This window comes from Bos indicus x Bos taurus, chromosome 16 (genome assembly GCF_003369695.1).
Source record: "Bos indicus x Bos taurus breed Angus x Brahman F1 hybrid chromosome 16, Bos_hybrid_MaternalHap_v2.0, whole genome shotgun sequence".
Classification (NCBI taxonomy): domain Eukaryota; kingdom Metazoa; phylum Chordata; class Mammalia; order Artiodactyla; family Bovidae; genus Bos; species Bos indicus x Bos taurus.
In genome coordinates, this window is record NC_040091.1 from 6404855 (window position 1) to 6417700 (window position 12846).

The 12846-nt window shown below is 33.5% G+C and overlaps 1 protein-coding gene across 11 annotated transcripts in view; it reads left to right on the forward strand.

Moving 5' to 3' along the window:
• KCNT2 (potassium sodium-activated channel subfamily T member 2) overlaps nucleotides 1-12846 on the forward strand; it is a 433505-nt gene that overhangs the window by 180047 nt on the left and 240612 nt on the right. For all 11 annotated transcript variants that reach the window (XM_027564397.1, XM_027564399.1, XM_027564402.1 and 8 more), the window contains exon 8: nucleotides 2186-2280. In XM_027564397.1, coding sequence (XP_027420198.1) covers nucleotides 2186-2280 — 95 coding nt within the window. The remainder of the gene's footprint in view (nucleotides 1-2185; nucleotides 2281-12846) is intronic.

Consider the following 12846-nt stretch of genomic DNA (forward strand, 5'->3'; position numbering starts at 1 on the left):
GGCCAAAAGCTATTTGGATAGCATTTGAGTCTTTACAACCAGGTGAATGTTTCTAATCAGCTCTCAATATATTAAGTAACCACTGGAGTCTCATGCAAGTTCACAGCTAATAAGGGGAGCAGTGTATGTCCTGTGGATGGTTTGCAAAAACATCCTGCTCTCTTAGCCATCCAAAAAAATATTGTTTCACTAACTATAATGGCGGAGCCTGGTGGGCTGCTGTATATGGGGTCGCACAGAGTCAAACACGACTGAAGCAACTTAGCAGCAGCAGCAGCAGACTGCCTAAATTGTTAATGAAAAAAAAAAAAAATTCCTCCAGTACTCTTTGCTAATTTCTGTTTATTAGTTGCTGGAAAAAGTAACCTAACCAAGAAAGGAATCATTAGTCAATCATTAAGAGTAAAAGTAGTGCTTTGCATTATTAATTTAGGATTCATTTTCCATCATAATTCTATATTTTACTTCTTTTCTTCCTGATTGGTAAATTTTAATTTGTTTTTCTGTTCATTAACACCTCTGTTAGAAGAAAGTAAAGAATGCAAGGTGAAGTCTTAATCAACTTAGTTTTTTTTGTTTTCATAACAAAAGTTCTGGTTAAATGTGTGATAGAAAAGGATAAAATAACGGCTCATTGAGGTTTTATTTTATACTGAAAGTGAAAGTGGCTCAGTCGTGTCTGACTTTTTGTGACCACATGGACTGTAGCCCAGTAGGCTCCTTTGCCCATGGAATTCTCCAGGCAAGAATACTGGAGTGGGTAGCCGTTCCCTTCTCCAGGGGAACTTCCCAACCCAGGAATTGAACCAGGGTCTCCTGCATTGCAGGTAGATTCTTTACCAGCTGAGCTACCTATTTATCTCATGTAGTACAGCTATTCAGACTGTTAAAAAATTATTATGAAAATTTATAAAACAGAAGACTATAAAGTAAAACATTATGCAAAACTGCAAATCTTCCACACAGGCTAGACACTAGAAATAATTTATATCCTTCTAATATTTTCTATGAAAGCACACACACAAAATGTATGTTTAATTTTATGATTTGAATGTTTGTCAAATACGAGTTCATATGTCAATAAATATTTATGTTCAAACCATCTTTAATGGATGCACGTAAGTCTGCTATCTAATTTTGATCAATTTATTCAACCATTTTCTATTTCATTTTTAGTTATTTTAATAGGAATGAACATTCATTATTTATATTATAATTTTGCAATAAAGATTATACAAAATATTGATACAAATAAATATACAAAATAATATAATATATTATACATCATACAATATATATTACACAATAAATATGTTATTCATATTTATATTTTATACAATAAATAATATACAAAATATTATATTATAGGAAATATTATAATTTTGTAATGAAGATGAGCATATATAAATATTCAACTTCCATCTCATAATTTTCATGTGGTTAACTTTTAAAAATTATGTTATGGGATAAATACTAATTAAATGGTGAATGCATGAACTGGAAAGGGCATACTTGTGAATTTTGACCTGTATTACCAAATTACTTTCAAGATATTTATAACAAATTACTTGAGCAATATTACATATGTGTGCTCATTTTTTGCCTCTTAAATAACAGTAGGTATTATTATTTTTTAATGTTTTTCAATTGCAAAGTAAACGTATCTTGAATTCACATTTCTCTTAATATGAATGAAATTTATCTAAACATGTTCATTGGCTATGTAACTTTTTATTTTTATGATAAACTGCCTGGCATAATGCATGTTACTTTTTGTGACTTAGAGAATGAGATATGGTTGTAGTTTGATCCAGCTATTACTTTCCCCCCAGTTGAACATATTATTTTCTGATCTTTTAAAATTAGAAATTTCCATAAGACAGCATTGTGTTCAGAGAGGGCTTTTGGAGAGTCTTTGAACATCTCTTTGTACAGCGAGTAAACTAAAATTTAGTGCTTTTGTGGTGTCCCACAGTATTAATATTTTCTTGGCAATATGAATGTTACAGTGAGGTTTAATTAGACTTAGGAAAAACCAAAAATATGCTGCTATATGCATTTAAAGTATGTGTGTTGAATATGAATAAGACAGTTAAAATGTAATACATAGTAACAAATGTAACAAAACTCATGATTACTGAGTATCTATCAGAATTTAAAATATGCTTTTTCTGTATTATTTCAGAATGATCTACACAGAGCCATTCAGCGTACACAGTCTGCAATGTTTAATCAAGTTTTGATTTTAATATCTACATTACTTTGCCTTATCTTCACCTGGTAAGACTGTACATCAGCATTTTTATTATGTTTTATTTTAATTATAATACTAAAAAACAGTATTATAAACCATTTAAACTAAGAGCTGGCAATAAAGATGAATAGATAAATATTTACTATAAAACATAATGAGTCACCTACAGAAACAAAAATAAAATCTTTACTTCAGTTTTACAGAAAAAAAATCAAGAAAGGACATCGATTATTCGGAATTGATATTTACTGTAACTCTGAGGTTTCCCAAATGCTGTAAACAACCAGATCACAAGAATTTGTATTTCATGCCATAGTTGTCAAACAAGAGTTTTTCCTTCAAACTGCTGACATGGAGATGCCCTTATCTGTCTGTAATCTTCAAAGCAGAACCGCTGTTGAGAACATTGTCACTGCCCATCACTCTCTGCCTACATCTTCTCCCCTGATGTCTAACATGCAGCCAGGCAGAAAGCAAGCGCAGACCTGACAGTGTGAGGCAACTGGTACTTTGCCTTGTTATAGAAAACAGCTATTTCTTCCTGTGGAAAGTCCCACTTTGCCAATTACACGGTAATCCAATGAGAAATGATACACTTCCTATATGGATCCATGAAGATCCTAACTAAAGAAAAAAAAAAAAGGAATGTGAGAATCAGAAAATGAGGTTGAGTGATATATCTGTTTTTCAACTCCATTATGTATAATTGTGCTCTGACCTGAATTTGACCTACTGACAAAGAGAAATTAGGAAGTCCTAAAGTAGGAAGAATGCCCTCATCACTAGCATTATACAATTTTTAGATATAAATATAGCTACAGATATATGTATGTAAATATAGTTTTAGATACAGAAATATAATGTATGCTTAAGTAGTATGTAATTAATATCTCTATTAAATGGATTTAAAATGTTTTATTGCTTACTTTTATATTTAAAAAGTAAACATTTTAGGCTATTCTGCATTGTTAAATATAAAATATCCCTCTAAAATGGACACAATACCATCTTATCTTTTTTTTTATTCTGAACAGATTACTTTTATTATTCACCTAGTAAATAACTGCATAAATTTATTCACCTAGTAAACAACTGCATAAATACTGATAGCAGTGCCTTCTCAAGTCACAAAAGTGTTCTTAATTTTAAGATAATTGCATTTTTAAAATAATTTAGGAGCTTTCCTTTTATTGGACTTAAGAAAAAGTACTTACTGATTCTCAATTGCTGGAAAATGACCAAGAGTAAAATGAATGAGTTATAAATGTTATACATAGTCTGTTAAAGTAAATTTGGTAAAGGAGTAACTGAAATTTTAATGCTAAAATAAGTACAGATGATTTGGACTATGCTCATCACAGTGAACTATCTACAGTAGGGCTCTTACTTTCTGCCTCTACATCTATTTCTTGAGCACTTTTTATTTTTGAAGAAAGTGACTACACAAATTTTGCCACTTTCCTGTGCCAAGGAGTGCAACAGTACTTGATAAAGGGTTTTCATGATCTATGTGAAATTTCCATTATGCAACTTGTTAATCTTTTAAATCATTTATGTTTCACTTTTTGTTGTATTTATAGTTACCTTTTTTGTTGTGTGTACATATTGTTAAATTTCAGACACTTGAGTGGTAGTTTTTCCAAATATAGTCTATAGTTAAAGCTGACACCAATAAGTGGATTTGAATCTGTCTTTCAGTGTGGAATTTTTGTATAGAGTTATGTCTAACTCTAACATAATTTTAATAAAATGTTATTGTTTTTAATCACATGCACATCAATACAATTAGATTAATCTGTTTTAAATTATAATATCTGGGATAGAGAAATTGATGTTTGATTTATTTGTGTATTGTCTAGCTTTACAAGCAAATGTCTTCATAAACCATGATCATCATAGTAAGGTAGAATAAGTATTATTTGAATTCACCATAGGTGATGGGGTTACTTACAAGAAAAAATATAAAAAATGTTGCATTAGTCATGATACATCATCAGGCTATTTTACCACAGTTATGCCACACATATTATAAAATAGAAGTACACACAAAGATGCAAGAACTTACACAAAAAGAAATATCTATGAAGTCTGTCCAAGATTGTCACATCAGCTTAATACCCTAGAGATAAAGTTTCCATATATCTTGTTTTCTGTCATACTAAAAACAGTTTCCATGGTTCAGTATGGCTTTTTTGGTCTTGCCATTACATCCTAACTCCAACCTTTTCTCTTAGGAGGAAAGGATATAAGGAACTACAAGAAATTACATGCATAATTTAAGATAGAATTTGGTCATATACCTACATATAGCTGCAGGAGATCTGCAAAAATGTAGCCTAACTGGGCAGTATACCCAGTTGAATATTATACCATGAAAAAGAAAATGGGATATTGTGGAACAACAAGCAATGATGAGTCATAAAATTCTACTTGTATATTGTTTGTTTAAAACTCAGGACTATACTAATTGGGAGGTCTTGGACAGCTTATTTATTTAGTCTTGTTTTCCACATCATTAAATGAAAATAATACTAATCACCTTATAAGATTTTTGTTTTTTGTTTTTTTAAATGAAGGTTGAATTGGGTGTGTTTATAAAATGTCTGTGAGGGCATGGTAAATTGTGATAACATTGCAAAAATTTTAATTTCAGTTTTTCTCTTTATACAAAAAGATTTAATTATGTGAACTCAAAAATGAGATTTACTTTAAAATGTCTAAACATAGTAATTTATTAATAATACTGTAAAACTGAATCAGGATACCTAAAAATGATTCTAGGCAACAGACAGAGAGAACTGGCTACTTTTTTTCTTCCAGTTTTATTGAGAAATAATTTATATACAGGTAACATGTACAGAATAACATTTGCTTATATACAACAGGAAATAATTGCCATGGTAAGTTTAGTGAATGTCTATCACCTTTTATAAATACCAAATCAAATAAAAAATGTCCTTGTGATAACTCAGAATTTATTCACTTAACAATTTTCCTGTATAACAGAGCAGTGTTAATTATATTAATCCAGCTTTATGTTACATCCATGGTAGTTATTTAACTTACAACTGAAAGTTTGTCCCATTTGAACATTATCATCATTATATATACTGCATTATTATTTATTATATTCCACATACTTTGCTTTTCATTCACATGGCTCACTTATTTGTAACTGTAAGTGTTTACAGTGGATGTGACTGGTGATGGAAGTAAAGTCCAATGCTTTAAAGAACAGTATTGCATAGGAACCTGGAATGGTTAGGTCCAGGAATCAAGGGAAATTAGAAGTGGTCAAACAGGAGACGGTAAGAGTAAACATCGACATTTTAGGCATCAGCTTAAATGGACTGAAATGAGGGAATTTAATTCAGATGACCATTATATCTACTACTGTGGGCAAGAATCCCTTAGAAGAAATGGAGTAGCCCTCATAGTCAACAAAAGGGTCCAAAATGCAGTATTTGGGTGCAGTCTTGAAACGACAGAATGACCTCTGTTCATTTCCAAGGCAAGGCATTCAATAGCACAGTAATCCAAGTCTATGCCCCAGCTAATGCCGAAGGGGCTGAAGTTGAACAATGATATGATGACCTACAAGACATTCTAGAACTAACACCCCAAACCCCCAAAAGAGATGTCCATTTCATCATAGGGGACAGGAATGAAAAAATAGGAAGTCAAGAGATATCTGGAGTAACAGGCAAATTTGGGCTTGGAGTACAAAATGAAGCAGGGCAAAGTCTAACAGAGTTTTGCCAAGAGAATGCACTGGTCATAGCAAACACCCTCTTCCAGAAAAACAAGAGATGACTACACATGGACATCACCAGATGGTCAATATCAAAATCAGATTGATTATATTCTTTGCAGCCAAAGATGGAGAAGCTTTATACAGTTTTAGAAAAACAAGACCGGGAGCTGACTATGGCTCAGATCATAACTCCTTATTGCCAAGTTCAGACTTATATTGAAGAAGTAGGGAAAACCACTAGACCATTTGAGTATGACCTAAATCATATCCCTTACAGTAGAAATGACAAACAGATTCAAGGGATTATATCTGATAGACAGACTCCTGAAGAACTATGGATCGAGGTTCATGACATTGTGCAAAAGGCAATGATCAAGACCATCTCCAAGACAAACAAATGCAAAAAGGCAAAATGGTTGTCTGATGATGCCTTACAAATAGCTGAGAAAAGAAAAAAAGTGAAAAGCAAGGGAGAAAAAGGAAAGATATACCCATCTGAAGGCAGAGTTCCAAAGAGTAGCAAGGAGCTATAAGAAAGCCTTCCTAAATGATCAATGCAAAGAAATAGAGGAAAATAATAGAATGGGAAAGACTAGAGTTACCTTCAAGAAAATTAGTGATATTAAGGGAATACTTCATGCAAAGATGGGCTTAATAAAGCAGAGAAATGGTATGAACCTAACAGAAACAGAAGATATTAAGAAGTGGCAACAAGACACAGAAGAAGTATACAAAAATGATCTTTATGACCCAGATAACCACGATAGTGTGATCACTCACCTAGAGCCAGACATTCTGGAATGCGAAATAACATGGGCCTTAGGCAACATTGCTACAAGCAAAGGTAGTGGAGGTGATTTAATTCTAGTTGAGGGATTTCAAATCATACATGATTACGCTGTGAAAGTCCTGCACTCAATATGCCAACAAATTTGGAAAACTCAGCAGTGGCCACAAGACTGGAAAAGGTCAGTTTTCATTCCTATCCCCAAAAAAGGGAAATGCCAAAGAATGTTCAAACTACTGCACAATTGTACTCATCTCACACACTAGCAAAGTAATACTCAAAATCCTCCAAGTCAAATAGGAAAAGGAGTTTGGCAAGGCATATTGTCACCCTGCTTATTTAACTTATATGCAGAGCATATCATGTGAAATGCTGCGCTGGATGAAGTGCAAGCTGGAATCAAGATTTCCGGGAGAAATATCAATAACCTCAGATATGCAGATGACACTGCCCTTATGGCAAAAAGTGAAGAAGAACTAAAGACCCTCCTGATGAAAGTGAAAGAGGAGAATGAAGAAGCTTACTTAAAACTCAACATTGAAAAAATGAAGATCATAGCATCTGGTCCCATCACTTCATGCCAAATAGATGGGGAAACAATAGAAACAGTGGGGGATTTTATTCTGGGGGGCTCCAAAATCACAGCAGATGGTGAATTCAGCCGTGAAATTAAAAGATGCTTGCTCCTTGGAAGAAAAGCTATGACCAACCTAGACAGCCTATTTAAAATAGAGACATTACTTTACTGACAAAGATCTGTCTTGTCAAAGCTAGGATTTTTCCAGTAGTCATGTAGGGATATGTGATTCAGACCATAAAGAAAGCTGAGCACCAAAGAACTGATGCTTTTGAACTGTGGTGTTGGAGAAGACTCTTGAGAGTCCTTTTTACTGCAAGGAGATGAAACCAGTCCATCATAAAGGAAATCAGTCCTCAATATTCATTAGAAGGACTGATGCTGAAGCTGAAGCTCCAATACTTTGACCACATGATATGAAGAGCTGACTCATTAGAAAAGACCCTGATGCTGAGAAAGATTGAAGGCAGAAGGAGAAGTGGACAACAGAGGCCAAGACAGTTGGATGGCATCACCCACTCAATGGACAGGAGGTTGAACAAGCTGCAGGAGTTGGTGATGGACAGGGAGCCTGGCATTTTGCAGTACACGGATCACAGAGTCGGACAAGACTGAGTTACTGAACTAAACTGATATATATTTGTATCTATGTATGTATATTGGTACAGACACACACACACTCATATATATATATATCAACATAATGTAATATACCTGGAGGAGTGCATGGCAACCCACTCCAGTATTCATGCCTGGAGAATCCCTATGGACAGAGGAGCTTGGTGGAATTCACTGCATGGGATTGCAAAGAGTTGCACACGACTGAGCGACTAAGCACAGCACAATGTAATATATATATATGTGTGTGTGTGTGTCATAGTAAATGCTCTTAATTTACATCACAGAGCAAGACTGTCAATGCTTTTCCAAATCGGAACTTTTAATATATATATATTAAATATTAAGCCCTGAATGATTTCAAGAACTAATATTTGATGAAAGGACTGTGTTGTTTGTGGATCTCACAGTCTTAAAACTACCTGTTTGGAAAGCTGCTGTATGGCTTAAAATGTATCTTGTCTTCATTGTTATGAACATTACAGAGAACTATCATTAGGCATCCGCTTATCAGAGACACCGTGCTCAGTGCCAAACCAAAATAACAATTAGGCTGCCGACCCCTCCCTGTAGGAAATGTGCTCAGAATTGCCTTTCCTGTCATTGTGATAGAATTAGACTCATCTTTCCACATGTCGCTGTGTGCCCCTCCTGATCAACAGTGCACACTTCCAAGACAGCTGGGAGTTGTGATTCAGCCCATGTCTCTGTAACAAAGCGGAGGCAACTGGTCCATCCAGGAATTAAGTGCATGACTTTAGAGCAATTTTCAACATATTCTAACCAATAATAAGTACTCTAATGTATAATGCATTTGCTGTTTCTAATTATACACTGTTAAACTTGTTTTTGCACCTACTTTGATTTGAAATTTTTATTTGAATATGTATTGCGTATTTTCATATTATTTCATAGAGTTATATAGTACAACAAGATATATTAGGTTAATGGATATTTTGTGTTTTAGTAGAGTGTGAAAAAATTAGTTTACCTCAGTCATTTTTTTTTTCCTACTGCTGCCCCAAATCATTGTTTATAATATAGGCAGGAAGGGGTGGTTCTGTGCTGGATTTTCTCAGAATTTATTGTAGAAAAAAAAATTAATTGGAGTGTAATTGCTATACAACATTGTGTTTTTCTTCTGCTGTACAATGAAGTGAATGTTATGTATGATTCTTCTCATTTTAGACAAGAGAATGAGGCACAGAAGGGACAGATGAAAAGATAAGCTTTAGTTTATCCAAGATGTACAATTAGTAAAAAGCAGAGTTCAGATCTGGACCTAGGCAAATTGGTCCCAGAGTGATATGCTTACCTTGTATTATTTATATGATGTTCTAGAAGTCATTAACCTAGACGTATATAAATTATAATCAAACTAAAAATCAGATAAGTGAAAGTGAAAGTCAGTCATTTCCGACTCTTTGCAACCCCATGGACTTAGCCCGTGGAATTCTCCAGGTCGGAATACTGGAGTGGGTAGCCTTTCTCTTCTCCAGAGGGTATTCCCAAGCCAGGGATTGAACCCAGGTCTCCCGCATTGCAGGCAGTTTCTTTACCAGCTGAACTACAAGGGAAGAAAAAAAAAAAAAAAAATCAAATAGAATTGTGATAGCTTTCTCATTTCTATTGTGAATTTTAAATTGCCATTTGAAGCAGGATTATAGCTGAATAAAACATTAAGATGACACTTTCTTCATTAGTAAAGACATTTTGGATTAAGTATAGAACAATGCTTTAGTCATTAGTTTCTCTTTTCTGCAAATAGTTACTTTAAATTTGGCAAGTTTCTAATTTTTTTTTTTTTTAGTTTTAGCTAAATATTTAGATAAAATTTCTGCATATAAATTTATTTTAATAATTTAATAATAATAATATTAATAATTATCACTTTATTTCTATTTACCTGTTTTCCCATCTGCCTTTCTACACTTCTGTGTTTTTATAAAGATACAGAAAGAGATACAGAAAGAATATATTAAGTGATTATGTGGATATAGGATTATGAATGATTTTTTTAACTTTCTTCCTTATACATTTTGCTGTGGTTTACATTTTCAAATGAATATGTGTAAGTTTTGAAAACAAAACAAAGTTACAAAAAATTAAGGAATATAGAAAAGAGAACAAAATTTAATACAAGGTGCAAAATGTAGTGATCACTTTATGTATGATTTGTTTGAATAGTTTCCTTCCATTAGTAAAATTATTTTCATATTTTTTAAAATCTAAATTCCTCTCCTTTCTCTCCTGCTTATCTTTTGAGTCTTGACATTTAGCTTGAAGCTCTTAAGTTTTCTTGAAGGTTATCTAACTTAATGGGAGATATCCAAGCTTTATGCTTGCCAGTGTTGGAAAAAATTACAAAATATATAATACTTTCCTAATTATCAGTGTTTCCTGCCAGATTTTTAACATATATAACAAAGTTTCAATTGTTCTTTCTTATCGTTTTATATCTAATGTCTCTTTATAGTCAGAAAATATAAGATGCTTAACAAGTGTTTGCAATTGATAGAAAATAATATTCTGGGGTTAAAATCACAGGCCAATATCCTTATCAGTTGGATATACTTAAATGTATTGTAGGCCAAAAATGTTCAAACCATGTATTTTTAGAATGTTCCTTTAAGTACCTTCTTTTCACATTTAACTTTGTGTTGGATGATGGAAAGAATCTTTATAATCATACCTTCTCTGACAGTGTGGTTTTATGAAGACATTCTAGTTTTTTTACTTCTATTGAAGAAATATAACTGAGTAGTAAAACTTCTACAACTTTTTAAATTAAAAAGGAATGCTCTTTGAAATAATTTTTATAAATTGCCTACACATACCTCTTAAATAGGAACTTCCAGATAAATCAAATTTTGGTTGTTAATTTTGTCTCCATATAATTTCTGAATTTATATCTTGAAAAATTTTCTTCTAATTTTGCAATTTTGAGAGTAGAACAGTGTGGTAAAATTAATGAAATTATCACTTCTTATTGCTATCATGAGCTTCCCAGATGACTCACTGGTAGAGACTCTACATGCCAATGCAGGAGCCTCAGAAGACGTGGGTTCAATCCCTGGCTCCAGAAGAATCCTGGAGAAGGAAATGGCAACCCTCTTCAGTATTCTTGCCTGGAAAATCCCAGGGACAAAGGATCCTGGTGGGTTACGGTCCATGGGGTCAGAAAGAGTCAGACACGACTGAGCATACTCACACATGTGTGCTATCATGCTTTTCTCATTCCATCATGTTTTAGGATTTCTTGTTTGGTTTATTCTTCTATTTATTTCTTTGCTTTTCCTTTTTTTTTTTTTTTTTGGTTCCTGAAATCTCAGTTTTATTTTTCCCATCTGAGTGAAATCCCAATCTTCTCCTGAAAAATCTGTTTCTTTATTATTTTGAAACAAAGAAAATGTATGTTTCTGCATCAGGGCATAGGGTGGGATGTGTTCACTTTTTATAAACTACTAAACTGCATTGTCTGTTAACTTCAGATCAGTGGCCATATGACATCAGTCATTAACCTTTCTTTGCATATACATGAAGACAGTGCCTAGCAGAGCAAGAACTTTGTTTTAATAGTAGAAAAACTAGATTTATCATTACTTCAAAAGGAGCAATTCTACTAGAAAAGGTAAAATCCCATACCTCAAATGATCTTAAATCCCATGGGAATTTTAGATTTTAAGCCAGCATTTTACAGGAAATGAAAATGGTTATTTGGAACAATTTAGTTGGTATTTATTCAATAAATACCAAAGTGTAGGTCTGGGCTGATTTGATTGCTAATGTCTGAATTACAAGCATTAAATCAAAGTGTTAGATGCTTTCACCAAAGAATGCCATTGCTAATTAAATTTTTCTAGTAACTGTGCACAGCAATGGGATTCATAGGGAGTGTATAGATATTTGAAATTATTTATTTCTGCCATGTGACTTTTTTTTTCCCCTTGAAAATATTTCAGTGTACAAATGAACATTTACCAGGTGGTGGAAAAGATTACCGTCTCAATATTTCCTTTCATTCAAATTAACGTTTCCCTTAAAAGCCTTGATAAAGCTTGAAAAAGTAAATGTATTCTTAACATATTAAAAGAAGAACAGGTTAAAAACAATAATTATAAGTGATTAGATCAGTTCAGTTCAGTTCAGTCATTCAGTCATGTCTGACTCTTTGCAACCCCATGGACTGCAGTGCGCCAGGCTTCCCTGTCCATCACCAACTCCTGGAGCTTACTCAAACTTATGTGCATTGAACTGGTGATGCCATCCAACCATCTTATCCTCTTTTGTCCCCTTCTTCTCTTGCCTTCAATCTTTCCCACCATCAAGGTCTTTTCAAATGAGTCAGTTCTTTGCATCAGGTGGCCAAAGTGTTGGAGCTTCAGATTCAGTATCAGTCCTTCCAATGAATTCAGGACTGATTACCTTTAGAATTCACTGGTTTGATCTCCTTGCAGTTCAAGGGATTCTCAAGAGACTTCCTCAACACCACAGTTCAAAAGCATCAATTCTTTGGCACTCAGCTTTCTTTATAGTCCAACTCTCACATCCATACGTGACTACTGGAAAAAAAGTAATGTCTCTGCTTTTTAATGTGCTGTCTAAATTGGCCATAGCTTTTCTTCCAGGGATGCTTGCTCCTTGGCTGCAGTCACCATCTGCTTTGATTTTGGAGCTCCAAAATAAACTTTGTCATTGTTTCCTCATCTATTTGCCATGAAGTGATGGAACCAGATGCCATAATCTTCGTTTTTCGAATATTGAATTTAAAACAACTTTTTCACTCTTCTCTTTCTCTTCCATCAAGAGGTCTTTAGTTCTTTTTCAACTTTCTTCCATAGGGTGGTGTCATCTGT